This window comes from Dipodomys ordii, unplaced genomic scaffold (genome assembly GCF_000151885.1).
Source record: "Dipodomys ordii isolate 6190 unplaced genomic scaffold, Dord_2.0 Scaffold125, whole genome shotgun sequence".
In the NCBI taxonomy this organism is placed as follows: Eukaryota; Metazoa; Chordata; class Mammalia; order Rodentia; family Heteromyidae; genus Dipodomys; species Dipodomys ordii.
Genome location: NW_012267341.1, coordinates 705,560 through 724,281, shown reverse-complemented (window position 1 = coordinate 724,281; position 18,722 = coordinate 705,560). Strand labels below are relative to the sequence as shown.

Genomic DNA, 18,722 nt, shown 5'->3' with positions numbered 1-18,722 from the left:
TGGCGCTGTGGCTCAAGTGGTAGAGCACTAGCCTTGAGCTGAAGAGCTGAGGGACAGCGCCCAGGCCCAGAGTTCAGGCCCCACAACCGGACCCAAAAAAAAAAAAAGCTAGTTACAAGCCAGGTGCTGGTGTCACACATCTATAAACTAGCTACTTGGGAGGCAGAAAAGTTTTAAAGTACTTTTTATCCCATATAGTTAGGCAAGGTGGTAAGCCTGTCTTATTTACCATAGGAAACCTAAAATTGGCAAGTGCAGAGATAAGAAGAGACCCTATCTCAAAATACCAGTGCAAAAAGGGCTAGAGATAAAGCTTAGCAATAGGTTTGTGTAGAAAGTGTGTAGAGCCTTGAATTTAAATTGAAATTCTAGAGTATCTCATCTGATTGTGTGTCCTAAGATCTTTGAATTCAGGTGACCTGTCTGTTCCTAAAAGACTTGTTATCTCAGCTGCAACCTCTTAATTCCTAGAAGAATCTGATTTCCCAAATTGTGCCAAGGTGCCCCACCTAGTCCAATATGCTGATGGAAAGTGTAACTAGAGGGCTGGGAAGGTGGCTCAGTGGTAGAGTGCTTGCCTTGTACACTTGAGGCCTGAGTTTGATTCCTCAGCACCACATAAACAGAAAAAGCCAGAAGTGGCACTGTGGCTCAAGTGGTAGAGTGCTAGCCTTGAGCTGAGGGACAGCGCCCAGGCCCAGAGTTCAGGCCTACAACCAACAAAATAAAATAAAATTTAAAAAGTGTAACTAAGGGCTGGGAAGGTGGCTCAGTGGTAGAGCGCTTGCCTTGCATGCATGAGGCCCTGGGTTTGATTATTCGGCACCACATAAGAAAAAGCGGAAGTGGCTCTGTGGCTCAAGTGGTAGGGTACTAGCCTTGACTTGAAGAGCTCAGGGACAGCACCCAGGCCCAGAGTTCAGGCACCACAACCGACAAAAATTAAATTAAATTAATTTTTTTTTAAAAAGTGTAACTAAACCAGGCGCTGGTGGCTCACGCCTATAATCCTAGCTACTCAGGAGGCTGAGATCTGAGGATTGCGGTTCAAAGCCAACCCAGGCAGGAAAGTCCATGAGACTCTTTATCTCTAACCAACAGAAAACCGGAAGTGGTGCTGTGGCTCAAGCAGTAGAAGGTTTGCCTTGAGCTGAAGAGTGCAGGGACAGCGCCCAGGCCCAGAGTTCAAGCTCCACAACCGACCCAAAAAAAAAAATATAACTAGAATAGGAATGTGTGCCTAAATACCCCTAGCAAAAAGGGTATATAATATATAATATACTAAGCATAAGACAGTTTCTAATCCTCAAAAACCCTAAAACCTCCCTGTTTATCAATAAAAGAGTAAATCTTATTCTATAAATATCGTTACTGAAAGGATCAGGAAAAGCTTCATTAAAACAAACTAACAAAAAAAGCTGGGAATGTGTGGCTCAGTGGTAGAGTGCTTGCCCAGCATGCATGAAGCCCTGGGTTTGATTCCTCAGGACCACATAAACAGAAAACACCAGAAGTGGCACTGTAGTTCCAAGTGGTAGAGTGCTAGTCTTGAGCAAAAGCTCAGGGACAGTGCACAAACTCTGGGTTCAAACCCCAGGACTAGCCAAAAAAAAAAAAAAGGTTAGTGGTAACAAATAGGAATTGAATCATGAGAAGGGAGGGTTAAAAGAACATATATGAACAAAAAATGAAGCACTTGCTTTTGTATTTGCCATCTAAGAAATACAGACCTAAGGAGTCTTTTACCATATCAATAGCTTCCAGTGAAATATCCTTGGGAAAGCCTGCCTGTAAGACTTAAAATGACTATTTCACAACAGAGCCAAACTGCTTCATCATGCTGTAATCATAAACTAACTGAAAAATGTCAAATAGGTAAACATTTCATTCAGGTTGTTACCACCACCCTGACTTTCTTTATTCCCTATTCCCCTCCCAAAACAGTTGATAAAGCAGCAAGAAAGAGGCCAATAAATAAGCACAGGTGCCTCTTACTGGCATAATCCCACACAATCTAATGTTAAACTAGCAGCAACATCATCTAGACAAAACTGACCCCAAAGAAACACTATGCTACTGTGGCTATAGTATGGGGGAAGAACTTGGGCACAGAAAAGAAAGTTTCCCACATACAAAAGCCTGTAAACACAAAGAAACTGGGAGAAGCCTACAATGAATTATCTGTACAAAACAAAAACTAGCAAAACCTTAACAGATGTCCAAATAATATTGGGTCAAAAAAAAAGTCTACTCCATATACTATCAGTTACCCCACATTATCACCAAATATCACACATTTCCACAATCTTTGCAAGAGCCTGCTTCACTTGCAGGAAACAAAAGGGTAAAAAAAACAAGGAAAAAATAGTGACAGTCTCTAAAATTTAGAAAGTCTTTTAGCTAAAAAGTTACAATGTTGGGCTGGGAAGATGGCTCAAATGGTAGAGCGCTTGCCTTGCATGCATGAGGTCCTGAGTTTGATTCCTCAGCACCACATAAGCAGAAAAAGTGATGCTGTGGCTCAAGTGGTAGGGCACTAGCCTTGAGCTGAAGTGCCCAGGCCCACAACCGAGACACAGACACACAGAGACACACAGACAGAGACAGACAGACAGACAGACACACACACACACACACACACACTACAATGTTATGTAATACTTTAAAAAGTATAACATTAAACATTCCAGAAACAAAAACTTCATTTTGTATAACAAACAAGACATTCCCCCTCAAAAATAAGGTTTCAATAGACAGCTTGAGAAGAAAAATGAAATTATTCAATTCCATTTGTTAAAGCTGAATACATACTCTACACTTATGACAACATCCCCAAAGTGACACATTCAAATCAATTGAGGTCAGATCTCTTCAATCTCACTGTAACCACTAATCTAGAATTCACCATTCCTCTTCACACATGTTGTCTTATATTCTAAGTGAAGGGAAAGAAAAAAACATGTTATAATCCAAAATATCTTCTGAAAGTGAGCCCATGTCTTGTAAGTAGGTGACAAGGTGAACTGATTTTAGTATCAACAGAACTTCACAAAATTCTAACTGCTAAAATACTAAATTTAGAATACTGAAATAAACTCAGTCTCCTTTAGCTAGTCTGGTTTTAGTGTACTTTTTTCCATTTATGAGATTCATGTCTTCTGTTAAAAACAATAACAACAAAGCCATAACTGTAATCCCAGTATTAGGGAGAATGAGGCCAGGATGGGGCTATCGAGCAAAAGCCTGTCTTTAAGAAAAAAAAAAAAAAAGAAAGGAAAAGAAAAAACTGACTTTAGCAAATTACAAAAGAGCCAGGTGCCAGTGTCAAGCCTCTCATGAGGATCACGTTTCAAAGCCAGCCTGGCCAGGAAAGTCCAGAAACTCTTACCCCCAATAAACTACCAGAAAACCTGAGCTGTGGCTCCAAGTGGTAGAGCACTAGCCTTGAACGAAAAAGCTCAAGTGCAAAAATGGCCAGGCCCGGGTCTGGGAAGGTGGCTCAGTGGTAGAGCGCCTGCCTTGCATGCATGAGGCCCTGGGTTTGATTCCTCAGCACCACATAAGCAAAAAGAAAAAAGCCGGAAGTGGCGCTATGGCCCAAGTGGTAGAGCGCTAGCCTTGAGCTGAAGAGCTGAGGGACAGCGCCTGGCCAAGCCCTAAGTTCAAGCCACATGACTGACGACAAAAAAAAAAAAAAAAACAGATAAAGATTCTTGATACAATATAGTTTACAAATGAAATAGTTAAATTGAACAGAAAAAATCCATGAGACTCTTATTTCCAATTAAACAGCAAAATGCCAGAACTAAGCTGGCTCAAATGGCAGGGTCCTAGCCTTGAGTGGAAGAAGCCGAGAACAAGAGACCCTGAGTTGAAACTCCAGCAGTAGATACACACATACAAGTATATTTGATTCCTAATCTCTCATCACCTAATTAAACTAGAAAGAGATCTAAATGGCCTCTATTAGAAATCCAACACACTCGTCTTTATTTTTCTATTTTCTCTGAACAGAAATTTTACATTAACAAGACTTTCACATGAAACAGAGACAGTGAAAATGAAATTTAGAAAACACGTAATTCCAAGCATTCTACAAGGAACAATGAGCTTTAAAAGATTCTATGGGGAAAAGGCCTAGTTAACCAAAACATCTCAGACGTATGAATTGGGTTGTTCAAAACAATCTTAAGAGGCTGGGAAGGTAGCTCAGTGGTAGGACAGAGTGTTTGCCTTGCATGCATGAGGCCCTGGGTTCATTCCTCAGCACCATATAAGCAGAAAAAGCCTGAAATGGCACTGTGGGCTCAAGTGGTAGAGTGCTAGCCTTGGAGCTGAGGAACAGTGCCCAGGCCCAGAGTTCAGCCCCACAACCAACCAAAAAAAAAGTCACAACCCAAGAAAAAGCAAAAGAAAACCCACATCCGAAGTGTAGAAATGAAGGGAACGCTTAATTAGAAGCTCCTAACTGTGCAGGACTACTTGCCATTTCACTTGTTACTTATTTTACCTGAACTGCCATTAGTACATTATTGACCCATGACAGGTAGTTTGCTTACTGAAAAGATGGAAAAGACATTGTTCAATGCCTAAAATGAGTTAACTCATTTAATTCTGACATTACCATTCCTAATCCAGAAATGTATGGTCACAATAGCAGTACCAATTTCTAAATCCAATGTGCTAAGTTGTCACAGCTTTCTTTCCGGGGCTATTATTTGTAAAATTCATTCAAGTCACATCACTATTCACTTCATAAATTTCTTTTCTTTTTTGTGGTACTAGGGCTTGAATTCAGACCCTCCCACTGCTAGGTGGGCCTCTACCTGTAAAGTCACAACTCCAGACCTGTTAATTAGTGATTTTTTTTTATTTTTTATTTTTTTGCCTAGGCTAGATTCTAGCTATGATCCTCCAGATCTCCTGCTCCTGGTAGCTAGGATTACAAGGTGTGAGCCATGAAATCCAAGTGCAAGTTTCCACCTTAAAGATCCCACCTTCTTCATATACATACACACATACACACACCCACACACACACACGTGTGTATGTATATATATAATATATATGTCTTGTTTTGTGAACTCTGGGCCTCCTCAGCTCTTCAGCTCAAGGCTAGCGCTCTACCACTTGAGCCACAGTACCACTTCTGGCTTTTTCTGCTTATGTAGTGCTGAGGAATCAAACCCAGGGCCTCATGCATGCAAGGCAAGCACTCTACCACTGAACCACCTTCCCAGCCCCGACCTCCAATTTTAAAAGTCTAATTCCTCAGATTTTTATCAAAAGTTGTTTATATTTGGGGCTGGGAAGGTGGCTCAGTGGTAGAGCACTTGCCTTGCATGCTCGAAGCCCTGAGTTCGATTCCTCAGCACCACATAAAAGTCAGAAGTGGTGCTGTGGCTCAAGTGGTAGAGTGCTAGCCTTGAGCTGAAGAGCTGAGGGACAGCATCCAGGCCCAGAGTTCAGGCCCCACGACCGGACCCAAAAAAAAAAAAAAAAGTTGTTTATATTTTACTTACCTTTTAACCACCTCTGTTAGCCATAGCACACCTACAAAGTAGTTAGCATTAGCTAAATAGCTAGTAATCAGCTTTGGGATCTGACAGAAATTAAGCTTAGAAAAGCTACAAAGTTAATTTCTGATTCAAATTATATTTCTGAAAACTTTGGACTTCTAAGATACATTCTATTTCCAATTCTTAGCAAAAGTAATTTTAAAAACTCAAAAGTTTTAGGGAGCTTTTTTTGGCAATATTGGGGGTTGGCCTCAAGGCTTCTCACTTACTAGGCAGGAGCTCTACCATTTGAACCACTCTGCCAGCCCTTTGTGTTATTTTTTGAGATAAGGTCTCATTTTATGGCCAGGCTGACCTGAATTGCAATCCTATTTGTGTTTCCCAGAACTGCTGGAATGACACAATTGTGTGCTACTGCATCCGGTGACTGGCCAAGTGCATTTACAAACTTTTTTTGTTGGCTTGGGCTAGTCTTGAACACCATTCCATGATATCTGCTTCCTAAGTAGCTAATGTTACAATCTTGAGGCAAGCCGCCTAGCTAGAATTTGAGCTGGGCACAAGTGGCTCACACCTGTAATCCTAGCTACTCAGGAAGCTGAGATCCGAGGATCATGGTTCAAAGCCAGCCTGGGCAAGGAAAGTCTGTGAGACTCACATCTCCAATTAACCACCAGGAAACCGGAAGTGGTACTGTGACTCAAGAGGTAGAGTGCTCACCTTGAGCTGAAGAGCTAAGGGACAGCACCCAGGCCAAGTTCAAAGCCCATGACCGACAAAAAAAAAAAAAAAAAAAGATTTCTCTGCTCCTATGCCTGATAGTCCACTGGCCTATTTCATACATGCAGAAATTTCATTAAATACAGAACACTATTTAAAATAGTTCATAAAATAAGCCAAGCTTACCACCAATTATTTAATCTTAAAAACATGATACAAGCTTGGATGCAGGTGGCTCATGCCTGTAATCCTAGCTATTCAGGAGGCTAAGATCTAAGGAAAACTCATTAGAATAAGCCTATATTAGTAAACAACACTTCCACAGCATATAAAAAGAATGAGGTCTGGATTTGTATCTAAGTGATAGAGCATCCAGCACACTGGATTCTATCCTAGCAAAACAAAAGAAGTATACAATAAAAAAGACCAAATATTACTAAATTTTGTGACTGGGCTGAGTTTCTTCCTTTCTGATTTATCTCTCTTTATAATGAACTTAGAACTTCTGTAATAAGAAAAATAGAAGCCAAGCACTGGTGCCCCAGGCCTGTAATACTAGCTACTCAAGAAGCTGAGATGTGAAGATAGAGCCCTGGCAGAAAAGTCCATGAGACTCTTATCTCAAATTAATCACCACAAAAAAGGCCAGAAGTGGAGCTGTGGCTCAACTGGTAGAGTGCTAACCTTGAGCACAAAAAAGCTGAAGAACAGAGCCTGGCATTTGTGGCTCATGCTTTTTTTTTTTTTTTTTTTGGTCGTGGGGCCTGAACTCTGGGCCTGGGCTCTGTCCCTCAGCTATTCAGCTTGAGCCACAGCACCACTTGAGCCACAGTACCACTTCCAGCTTTTTCTGCTTATGTGGCGCTGAGAAATCGAACCCAGGGCCTCATGCATGCAAGGCAAGCACTCTACCACTGAGCCTCATTCCCAGCTCTGTGGCTCATGCTTATAATCCTAAATATTGATGAGGCTGAGATGAGGATCTAATTTCAAAGCCAGTCCAGGTGGGAAGGTCCTTAAGACTTTTTTTTTGGTGGGGGAGTGGAGGGCTTGAACTCTAGGCCTGGGCTATCATAGTCCCTGAGCTCTTCAGCTGAAGGCTAGCCCTCCACCATTTGAGCCACAGCACCACTTCCAGTTTTCTGGTGGTTTATTAGCGATAAGAGTTTCTCAGCTTTTCCTGCCCAGGCTGGCTTTGAACCATGATCCTCAGATCTCAGCCTCCTGAGTAGCTGGGATAACAGGCACAGGCGCTGGCTAGCCCCTCCAGACTTTTATCTCCAATTAATCACCAGAAAACCAGAAGTGGTGTTATGACTCAAAGTAGTAGAGTAATAGCCTTGAGCAAAAGAACTCAGGGATAGCACCAGGCTGTCCAGAGTTCAAGCCCCATGAACGACAAAAAATAAAATAAAATAGACCTCACTTTACCTCTTGAGGGACTCAATTCCTTCAGAAAAGTGAAAACATTAGAAAAGACAGCCCATCAGCAACAGCCCTATTGCTAATGGATTTTAAGTCTCTACTACCTTAGAAGAAAAACAGATTTAACATGAGTGACTAGAGAAGTTGAGGCCAAAGACCATTCTAATGGAAACAGGTGGTGGACAGTCCTGAGGAAGGAACAGCTGAAAGCTCCAGCTTTGCTTTACCAACAATATGGCTTCAATCTTGGCTAAGTCATCATCAGAAATCATACACTGGGTAGGCAAAGCTAGGATATAAAACCTAGCCTTGGGAGAACAACCACTATAGCAGTCATTCAAACATGCTAGAGGCTCGTTAATGCTAAAACATAAGAGAGCCCTGAATGATTCCACAGGAAGACATCTTCACTCTCACTGAAGATTTATGGAGGAAACTTAAGCTTGCTGCACCTGTGGCAAAGGTGAAAGAATGCAATTAAAGCCCCTCCCGATTCAGACAGTGAACAGACCATTTAAAGGTATAATTCCTGTGAAAAGATTCACTGGGTGTTTGCTATCCCAACACGGCAGACATTACAAAGTGCCCCACGCTCTTTAAAAAACGGTTAAAGCAACCTTTGTAACAAACATTAACACTCTTTACTCTCAGCAGACTAGATACGACAGCGAAGCGGACCAGATAAGACAGAGATTCCATTTTTGGCGAAAACAGACTGTGACCAAAAAAATTTAAAAATAAAGTAAATCTCACCTCAACTATGTATGGGAATGAGCCAAAACCAATGAGAAACTCCTAAGAGCCATGTATGCCATGCATTGGTCTTAGAAAATTAAAACAATTCAGCTGCCCGGGAGGACTACGACCCAAGAACACGAACTGACTTCAAATCTTATAAACCAGCTCCTTGGCCCTTGAATGCGCTCTCCGTGCTCCCGGGTGTGAGATCCCAGCCCAGACACCAGGCCGCGACTAGGTGAGCACCTGATTGGGGGAGGGGAGAAAGAGGGCAGGGCGAGCCCAGGCGCTAGCGGATCTGGAGCAATAACGGGGGGCGGGGGGGAGAGTTCGGCTCTCCAGGTTCCAAAGAAGCCCAGTGACCCCGCCACACACCTCGGGGGCGAGGGATCCCGGGGCACCCTCCCCCCCCCAAAACACGTGGGACGAAAAGGTCGGGTGAGCCGACAGCCTGCGTCCCCTACGATGGTCGGAAAGAGGTCAGGGCTGCCCCCCACCCCCCCGGGGCAGAGCCACGCAGCAATCCGCTCCCCGGAGGCTGAAGGCCAAGGGCGCCGAGACCCGGGCTCGGGCCACGAGGAGGGCGGGTCTCCCTGGGCGCCGGGCGGGGTGAGGGGGGCACGCGCCCCGCGAGCGCGAAGACACCCGGGGTGCCAAGGGCCCCGACACGCGGGGGGCTTGCCTCCAGGAACCCGGGAACCCAGAAGCGACCGCGCCCGCCAGGGGGGCCCGGTGACCCGCGGGCGGCCGAAGCGGACCCGCCCCGCGGCGCCTCCCTCCAGCCTCTTCTCCTTCCTGCCTGCCTGCCTTCCGTCCGTCCGTCCGTCCCTCCCTCCGGCCAGCGGGCCGGCCGGCCGTCCCCCCCCCCCGAGCGGCCCGTTATCCCACGGCCGCCGCACTCACCAGCGGCTGCACCTGAGCCTGCCGCCGCCTCAGCTGCTGCCTGCGCTTCCGCAGCCGCCGCCGCTACCGCTGCCGCCGCCGCTGCCGCCGCCGCTACCGCCGCCGCCGCCGCTTCCGCCGCCGCCGCCGCCGCCGCCTCGCTGCTGAGGCGAAGTCCCGAGGGAGCCTCCGCGTCCCGCCGCCGCCGCCGCCGCCGCCGCCGCCGCCGCCAGAGCAGAACACTCCAAAATGGCGGCACTTCCGGCACCTACCACTGGCGGGGAGGGCGGGGGAGAAGGAGGAGGAGAAGGGAGGAGGCAGGAGGAGGAGAGCAGCCGCGAGGAACGTACCACCGCGGCGCCGCCCTTCTTACCCAGCCGAGCCCAGGCCCGGGCCGAGCGCGGCGCGAGGGGCGGGGGGCGGGGCGGGGGAGGAGCGCCGGGGTCGCAGCGCCCCCTGCACTTAGGGAGTGGAATTGCAGCCGCGCCAAAACCCTGGGGACCGCGGGCGGCGCCCTCAGCGCCGGGAGCCGCAGGGGCGCAGCTCTTTGTCTCTGAGCTCTTCCTGACCTGGGAATCTTGAAGTTCTTGGTTTGGGGGAATCGCACTCACATGGGGTTCTGGATGACCCTGGTGGGCAAATACCCCTTGCTGGGCACTGAGGGTGCACCGGATTAAAAGAAAACATGGGATGAATGAGTGAGGATGGTGGTTGGCCAGCCTTGGGCCTACTGCACACTCTCTTTATTGCACCAGCATCAGCATCCAGGCTGCCTTCCCTCTTGGCCGTGTTGTGGACGCTTGTTGCAAGCTCTCAGGACTGGGGGAGTGCCTTCTGGCTGCACGCACAACCTGCCACACTAGGAAGGTCTTTCAGGATTCTAAGAGACTCGTCGAACCTACTTTTCCTAGAAAAAAAGATTTGCTTAAAAAGGTTAAGTCGTTAAAGATGCTCTTAGGGGTTAGAAAACTCCTGGACCACTGGGTAGCAGTGGCTCACGCCTGTAATCCTAGCTACTCAGGAGGTTGAGACCTGAGGATCGTGGTTCAAAGCCAGCCCGGGGGGCTGGGAAGGTGGCTCAGTGGTAGAGTGCTTGCCTTGCATGCATGAGGCCCTGGGTTTGATTCCTCAGCACTACATAAGCAAAAAGAAAAAAGCCGGAAGTGGCGCTGTGGCTCAAGTGGTAAAGCACTAGCCTTGAGCCAAAGAGCTAGGACAGCGCCCAGGCCCACAATTCAGGCCCACGGGGCTGGGAAGGTGGCTCAGTGGTAAAGCACTTGCCTTGCATGCATGAGGCCCTGGGTTCGATTCCTCAGCACCACATAAGCAAAAAAGAAAAAAGCCGGAAGTGGCACTGTGGCTCAAGTGGTAGAGCGCTAGCCTTGAGCTGAAGAGCTGAGGGACAGCGCCCAGGCCCAGAGTTCAGGCCCCATGATCGGACCCAAAAAAAAAAAAAATTCAGGCCCACGACCGGACCCCCCCCCCAAAAAAAAAAGCCAGCCCGGGCTAGGAAAGTCCGTGAAACTCTTATCGCCAATAAACCAACAGAAAACCAGAAGTGGCGCTGTGGCTCAAGTGGTAAAGCACTAGCCTTGAGCCAAAGAGCTAGGACAGCGCCCAGGCCCACAATTCAGGCCCACGGGGCTGGGAAGGTGGCTCAGTGGTAGAGTGCTTGCCTTGCATGCATGAGGCCCTGGGTTCAATTCCTCAGCACCACATAAGCAGGAAGAGCCCAAAGTGGAACTGTGGCTCAAGTGGTAGAGCACTAGCCCTGAGCTAAAGAGCTGAGGGACAGCACCCAGGCCCAGAGTTCAGGCCCCATGACTGACAAAGAGGAGGAGGTGGAGGAAGAGGAGGAGGAAAAGAAAGAAAAGAATCCCTGAATCTAGATGGAATACACAGTACAGTTTGTTGTTCATTTCCCAGGTTCTAGACCTTGTGAAACAATAAAATGGAGGGTAAGAAAGAAAACTTAAGACAAGTACCATGGCTCACACCTGTAATCCTACCATAGCTCACACCTGTAATCCTAGCTACTCAGGAGGCTAAGATCTGAAAATCACAGTTCTAGGACCGCTTAGGTGGGAAAGTTTTATCTGCCATTGTGGCTTAAGTAGAGCACTAGTCTTTTTTTTTTTTTTTTTTTTTTTTTGGTCTGATCGTGGGGCCTGAACTCTGGGCCTGGGCGCTGTCCCTCAGCCCTTCAGCTCAAGACTAGCACTCTACCACTTGAGCCACAGCACCACTTCCAGCTTTTTTTTTCTGCTTATGTGGTGCTGAGGAATCGAACACCAGGGCCTCATACATGCAAGGCAAGCACTCTACCACTGAGCCACCTTCCCAGCCCATAGAGCACTAGTCTTGAGTGAGAAGCTATGGGCTAACTCCCAGACCCTGAATTCAAGCCCCAGTACAGTACCAAAAAAAAAATTAGTTTGGGACTTTTTGGCCAAATCAACATACAAATAACTCATGGTTTGGCAAGTGATTTCTCTGTAACATCATTTGGTTTCCCAGAGCAAATAATTTGGATACTACAAATACTGATTATACCCTAGCTGACCACAAAACAAAAGACAGTGGCCAAGTGGGCTACCAAGCACACGTCTGGAGGGTTCTCACACATGCTGGAAGAATCTCCTTTCCTCTGTGGAGAAATGAAAAGATACCCACAGATATTCTGATGCCATGTAGAACAATTAGTCCTTACATTGTACCTTGTATTTTTTTTTTTTTTTTTGGCCAGGGCATTGTCCCTGAGCTTCTTTTGCTCAAGCCTATAGCACTCTGCCACTTGCGCTACAGCACCACTTCCAGCTTTTTGTGTTTCTGTGGTACTGAGAAATCAAACCCAGGGCTTCATGCATACTAGGCAAGCACTCTACCACTAAGCCACATTCCAAGCCTAAATTGTACCTTGTCCTATTTCCTAATTGTACTGTGTGATTTTATATATATAACTGTGATTTTATATATCACTGACAATATTCTATATTTATAAATTCCTAGAATGCCATCACAAACATTACCACAATTAATTTTGCATATATATTCTAGCTGCCTTCTATAGAAATATTCCAAGTAAAGGACCTTGAAGTTCCATGAAATCATCCAAAAATACAAAAATACAGATGGCTCGCTTCCTTCACATTTTTTTTGGGGGGTCTGGTTGTGGGGCTTGAACGCTGGGCCTGGGCGCTGTCCCTCAGCTCTTAAGCTCAAGGCTAGTACTCTACCACTTGAGCCACAGCACCACTTCTGGCTTTTTCTGCTTATGTGATGCTGAGGAATAGAACCCAGGGACTCATGCATGCAAGGCAAGCACTCTACCACTGAGCCACCTTCCCAGCCCCACCTTCAGGTTTTTTTTTTTTTGAGGGGGTGGGGCAATCTTGGTACTTGAACTTGGGGCCTGGGCACTGTCCCCGAGCTATTTTTGCTGAAAGCACTCTACCACTAAACCACATTCCCAGCCCTCTTTCAGTTCTTAAGAGTTGGGGGGGAGGGTTTGGGGGTCCTGGGGCTTGAACTCAGTACCTGGGTACTCTCTAAGATATTTTTTCTTTTGGTCGATCATGGGCTTGAACTCTGGGCTTGGGCACTATCCCTGTGCTCTTCAGCTCAAGGCGAGCGCTCTACCGCTTGAGCCAGAGCGCCACTTCTGGTTTTCTAGTGGTTTATTGGCGATAGGAGTCTCACAGACTTTCCTTGCCCGGGCTGGCTTTGAACCTCGATTCTCAGATCTCAGCCTCCTGAGTAGTTAGGATTATAGGCGTGAGCCACTGACACCTGACTATCTCAGATTTTTTTGTTCATCTCCAATCTCTGCCTTCTTAGTAACTAGGATTGCAGAAGTGAGCCACCAGCACCTGGCTTAAATGTCACCTTCTTAGTCAAGACTTCTCAGACCACTCTATTTAAAATCACATTTATGGAGCTGGGAAGGTGGCTCAGCGGTAGAGTGCATGCCTTGCAAGCATGAGGCCCTGGTTTCGATTCCTCAGCACCACATAAACAGAAAAAGCCAGAAGTGGCACTGTTGCTCCAGTGGTAGAGTGCTAGCCTTGAGCTGAAGAGCTGAGGGACAGCGCCCAGGCCCAGAGTTCAGGCCCTGTGACTGGCAAAAAAAAATCACATTTATGGGCTTGGAATGTGGTTGAGCGATAGAGTGCTTGCCTAGCAAGCACGAAGCCCTGGCTTTGATTCCTGAGTACCACATAAACAGAAAAGGCCAGAAGTAGCACTGTAGCTCAAGTGGTAGAGTGCTAGCCTTGAGCAAAAGAAGCTCTTGGACAGTGCTCAGGCCCTCATTTCAACCCCCAAGACTGGCAAAAAATAAATAAAATAAAATCAAACTTATGCCTGGCAAAGTAACTCACACCTGTAGTCCCAGGTACTCAAGAGGCAGAGATTAGGAGGATGGATGTTCAAGGTCAGCCCTGAGAAAAACTAATCAAAATCCCACCTCAACAAAATAAGATGGAAATGGTGATTTGCTTCAGTAATCCCAACTATTTGAGGAAGCAAAGAAAGAAGGATGGAAATCCTCAAAGCTTGCTCTAGGGGAAAAAGGCAAAAAAAGAAAAGCAAAACCCTATCTAGAAAATAACCTCAAGCAAAAAGGGCTAGAAATGTGGCTCCAATGTTAATGGACTTGACTAGTAAGCTCAAGGCCCGAACCTCAGTACCACCAAGAAAATTAAAAGTAAAAAATCATACACACAAATATACACACTTGCTGGAAAATGGTGGCTCATGCCTGTAATCCTAGATACTCAGGAGACTGAGATTTGAGGATCCTGGTTTTAAGGCAGCTCGGGCAAGAAAGTCCATGAGACTTTTATCTCCAATTAACCACCAGTTAATTGGCTCAATGTGGTAGAGTACTTACCTTAAGCAAAAGAGCCCAGGAATAGAGCTCAGGCTGAGTTCAAGTCCCATGATGACAACAACAATTATATATATATATATATATATATATATATATATATATACACACATATTTCAAATATCCTTTCTTGCTGGTGTGTGTGTGTGGGGTGTGTGTGTGTGTGTGTGTGTGTGTGTGTCAGTACTGGGGCTTAAACTCAGGGCCAGCTTGGGTGCTTTGTCTGTGTGTCTGAGCTTTTGTGCTCAAATCTAGCATTCTACAACTTGAGCCACAGCTCCAATTCCAGCTTTTTAGAGGTTAACTGGAAATAACCATGTCTCATAGACTTTCCAAGGCTGCCTTCCAACCACTATCCTCAGATCACAGCCTCCTGAATAGCTAGGATTGCAAACATGAGCCACTGGCACCCAGTTCCTTTCTCTCAAAACACTAGTCACCATCTAACATTTTTTTTTTTTTTTCTTTTTTTCCTCGGTCATGGGGCTTGAACTCTGGGCTTGAGCACTGTCCCTCATCTTTTCAGTTTAAGGTGGGTGCTCTACCACTTGAGCTACAGTGCCACTTCTGGTTTATTAGAGATTAGAGTTTCACCAACTTCCTGCCGGGACTGGCTTTGAACAGCGATCCTCAGGTCTCAGCCTCCTGAGTAACTAGGATTATAGGCGTAAGCCACCCAACGCCCAGCTACCATCTAACATTTTTTACCTACAGGTTTTACTTGATGTTTTTGTAGTCTCCTCCCACCAGAAGGTAAATTCTATAAGGACTGAGGTTTCAGCAGTTTTATTTACTATTATATCCTCAGGGCCTTGAGATAATACCTAATCCAAAGTAGGTGCTCAATAAAGATTATTGAATTAATGAATAGTAAGCATAGAGGTGTGTTACATATAAAAATATGAATCACCTAGTATTTAGAAAGACTTCAAACATAAGAACAAGGACCACATCACTGTTGTTTTTTTATTGGTTTGCTTTCTGTGTATATGCCCATACTGGGGCTTGAATTCAGGGCCCTGTGCTTTCACTTGGCTTTTTCACTCAAGGCTGACATTCTACTCCTTTGGCCTCAGCTCCACTTTGGAGTTTTGATGTTTAATTGGAGATAAGAACCTATCTGATTTGTCTGCTCAGTCTGGCTTTGAATTAAAATCTTCAGAATTCAGCCTCCCAAGTAGCTAAGATGACAAACAGCAGCCGCTGGTTCCTGGCACACCCAACCTACTTTATTTTTATTTTATTTATTTTTGTTGGTTGTGGGGCCTGAACTCTGGGCCAGGGCACTGTCCCTCAGCTCTTCAGCTCAAGGCCAGCACTTGAGCCACAGCACCACTTCCAGCTTTTTCTGCTTATGTGGTACTGAGGAATTAAACCCAGGGCCTCATGCATGCAAGGCAAGCACTCTACCACTTAGCCACCTTCCCAGCCCCCCAACCTTCTTATTTTCTTATTTTTCCAGTACTTTTCTCTGTGTGGCCTTGCACATACTTCTTCAAGGTCAACCAGAATCCTTTTCCTGCTTTATCTGCTCCTTGAATGAGGGCTTGCCTTTGCAGGAGAGCAAGTCCTTGCAGGGTGTAGTATCAACTCTTGTATTTAGTTACCAAGAAAGGCCACCGCCTAGTAGGCCAAAGATGGGGACAGAAGGACATGATGAAGAGCAATGTCAGTAACTTCAAGAGATTTCAGTAGAACAAACAAAATACTGGACTGTTGAATAGAGAATTAAGATTAGCAGAAGCCTGTAAACTGGGCACTCATGGCTCACACCTGTAATCCAACCTACTCAGGAGGCTCAGATCTAAAGATTAAGATTCAAAGCTAGTCCAAGAAGGAAAATCTGTGAGATTCTTTATCTCCAATTAACTAGCAAAAAAAAAAAAAGTCTGACGCAGAGCTGTGGCTCAGTGCATGATATACAAGCCCTCTCCACTAAGCCACATTCCCAGCCCAATATTTTTTTTTGCACTTATTCAGGCACCCAGCTCCTGTAATCTTAGTAACATTAAAAATAATTGGGAGCCGGGTGTTGATGACTCACGCCTGTAATCCTAGCTACTCAGGAGGCTGAGATCTGAGAACCAGGGTTCAAAGCCAGCCTGGGCAAGAAAGTTTTTGTGAGACTCTTGTCTTCAACAAGCCACCAGAAGGGCTGGGAAGGTGGCTCAGTAGTGGGGACAGGACAAGGCCCAGGCTCCCCGCGGGGGTGCGGGGGGTTTAAACCCCCTGTTTAACCGCTCTCCCCTGGGTGGGGCGTCCGGAGTCGCCCCGGTCCCTCCTCTGGGCCCGGGGTCGAAGGTAGCGCTGCCCCCCCCCGGTAGCCAGGGCTCCCGCGTGTCTGGCTCTCCAGGGGTCACGGCCCAGCCCCTGGGCGGGGCGAGGGGCGTCACCGGCCACCGCCTAGGATTCGGTGCCCCAAGCCCGGGCTCCCCGGCCTGGGCCCCGGACGCCCTCGGCTCGCCGGCCGAGTCCCAGGTCCCGCCCCCGAGGCCCGAAGCCCCTCCTCCTGAGCCATGGTGTCCGCCCCGGGGGCCCCGGGGCCTGGCCGGGACGCCGGAGACCAGGCGCCGGCGAAACCCGCGCCCACCGCGTCGCCATCGCCGGAGTCGTCGGGGTCGCGGCCGAGAATCGCGAGGCCCGGGACCCGCAGGTCGTCCCTGCCACGCCCGGCTCGATCGGGCGGGATGGCGGCCACCGCGTGGCTCCAGGCCGGTCTGGCCCGGGTGCTCTTCTACCCGACGCTGCTCTACACGGTGTTCCGCGGGAACGTGCGGGGCCCGGCGCACCGCGAGTGGTACCACCGCATCGATGCCACCGTGCTGCTGGGCGCGCTGCCGCTGCGGGGCCTGACGCGCCGGGTGAGCTCGGAGACCCGGCCCCGCAGGAAGCGGGGCGAGGAGTAGGGGAGGTAGGGGGGAGGGGAAGGAGGAGGGGATCCCCGACACCCCGGGGTCTCCGCGGGGGGGCCCCGGCTCAGCTCTTCCTCTTCGCCCGGGCAGCTGGTACAGGACGAGAACGTGGGCGGGGTGATCACCATGAACGAGAAGTATGAGACCAGGTTCCTGTGCAACTCCTCCAAGGTGAGCACCCCACCTGCCCATCGAGCTCCCCCTGGTCTTGGGGAGCTGGAGAAGTTTAGGAGAACTGCAGAGGGACCGGTGTCTCAGGCTTGTTTGCCTTCTCTGGTGTTAGGGTCTCGTCGTCAATGCTTAGATGTCTGCAGATGGAAATGAAAGGCCTTTTAAATTTTCATAAGCCAGATCAGGTGCCCTGGCCTCTGTCTGTAGGTCCCAACGATTTTTAAGGCTGAGGTTGGGCCTAGGGAACACAGGGGGACTGGGAAAAGGGTTGGGGGGAGGTGGGTCGTTGATAAAGTTTGTTTACTCTTTTCTGTGCAAAGATCAGGAACTAAAATTGAAAGGCAACTTCCGTGTGCTTTGCTTGCATTCATTCAACATTGAACACCAAGACTAGTTCAGGCCCTGTATTAGACATTCAAGAGCAAAGCCCTGCCAATTCTAAGTGGGAAAGCACCACAGACAACACACTGTAAATACATCACTAATCTATTCACTGAAAGACTGGGTACCTGTGGCTCTCTCCTGTAATCATAGCTGCTCAGGAGGCTGAGATCTGAGGATCTCAGTTAAAAGCCAGACAAGGCAACAAACTCTGTGAGACGCTATTGAACCACCCAAAAGCTGTAAGTAGAATTGTGGCTCAAATGTTAGAGTGCCAGCCTTGAGCAGAAAACTCTCAAGAACAGTGTCCAGGCCTTGTGTTCAAGCCATAGTAGGGGTGTGTGTGGTGGTGGGGGTGGGGGAGGAGGAGAGTAGCTAACATTTCCTTGGATTTTTCTACACATTTTGTCATAAGACCTCAAAGATCAGTAGTCAAAATGATAAATGTATGCTAGTGTGGTGAGCAAGGTGGGGATCCAGAGATTCTGGGCATATGCAGCAAATGCTTAATGGCTGCATGGGAGGCAGTGACATTTGTAAGATGGAGCAGCATCATCCGCTAGCCTAGAGAAATCAAATCTCCAAGGCAATTGCTTCACACATTTGAATATGGCTAAGAATCATCTGTCAGCCTTGCTAAAATAGCACAGTCCTACACACAGCCCCCAGAGATTCTGACTCAGGAACTTCAGGGCAGGGCTCAGGAATTTGAGAATTGAACAACTCTTCAGGTGTTTCTGGTAAACTGCAGGCTGCAAAGCTCTGCTTCCAGTTTATTAATTTTATGATGGGGATTAAATACACCATTCAGAGTCATAAAGTCTCTAGTCACAATTAAAAAGAATAGCAAGTCCAGTGCTAATGGCTTACACCTCAATCCTAGCTGAGGCTGAGATCTGAGGATCATGGTTCAAAGACAGCCCAGGCAGGAGAAACTGTGAGACTCATCTCCAACTAACCATCAGAACTAACCAAAAGTGGCACTGTAGCTCAAAGTGGGAGAGAGCTAGCCTTGAGCAAAAGAGCTCAGAGACAAGCACCCAGGCCCAGAGTTCAAGCCCTGTGACTGACCAAAAAAAAAAAAAA

General features: G+C 47.3%; 2 protein-coding genes across 2 annotated transcripts in view; one reads left to right on the top strand and one right to left on the bottom strand.

Annotated features, from left to right (window-relative positions):
• The window catches only part of Celf1 (CUGBP, Elav-like family member 1), an 87,967-nt gene extending 78,608 nt beyond the window's left edge, over nt 1–9,359 (bottom strand). The window contains exon 1 of the mRNA XM_013029958.1: nt 9,306–9,359. The gene's annotated coding sequence lies outside the window, so the exon portion shown is untranslated. The remainder of the gene's footprint in view (nt 1–9,305) is intronic.
• Nucleotides 9,360–16,692: 7,333 nt separating this feature from the next.
• The window catches only part of Ptpmt1 (protein tyrosine phosphatase, mitochondrial 1), an 8,880-nt gene continuing 6,850 nt past the window's right edge, over nt 16,693–18,722 (top strand). The window contains exons 1-2 of the mRNA XM_013030028.1: nt 16,693–17,033; nt 17,175–17,255. Of these exons, the coding sequence (XP_012885482.1) occupies nt 16,860–17,033; nt 17,175–17,255 (255 nt within the window). The 5' untranslated portion in view covers nt 16,693–16,859. The remainder of the gene's footprint in view (nt 17,034–17,174; nt 17,256–18,722) is intronic.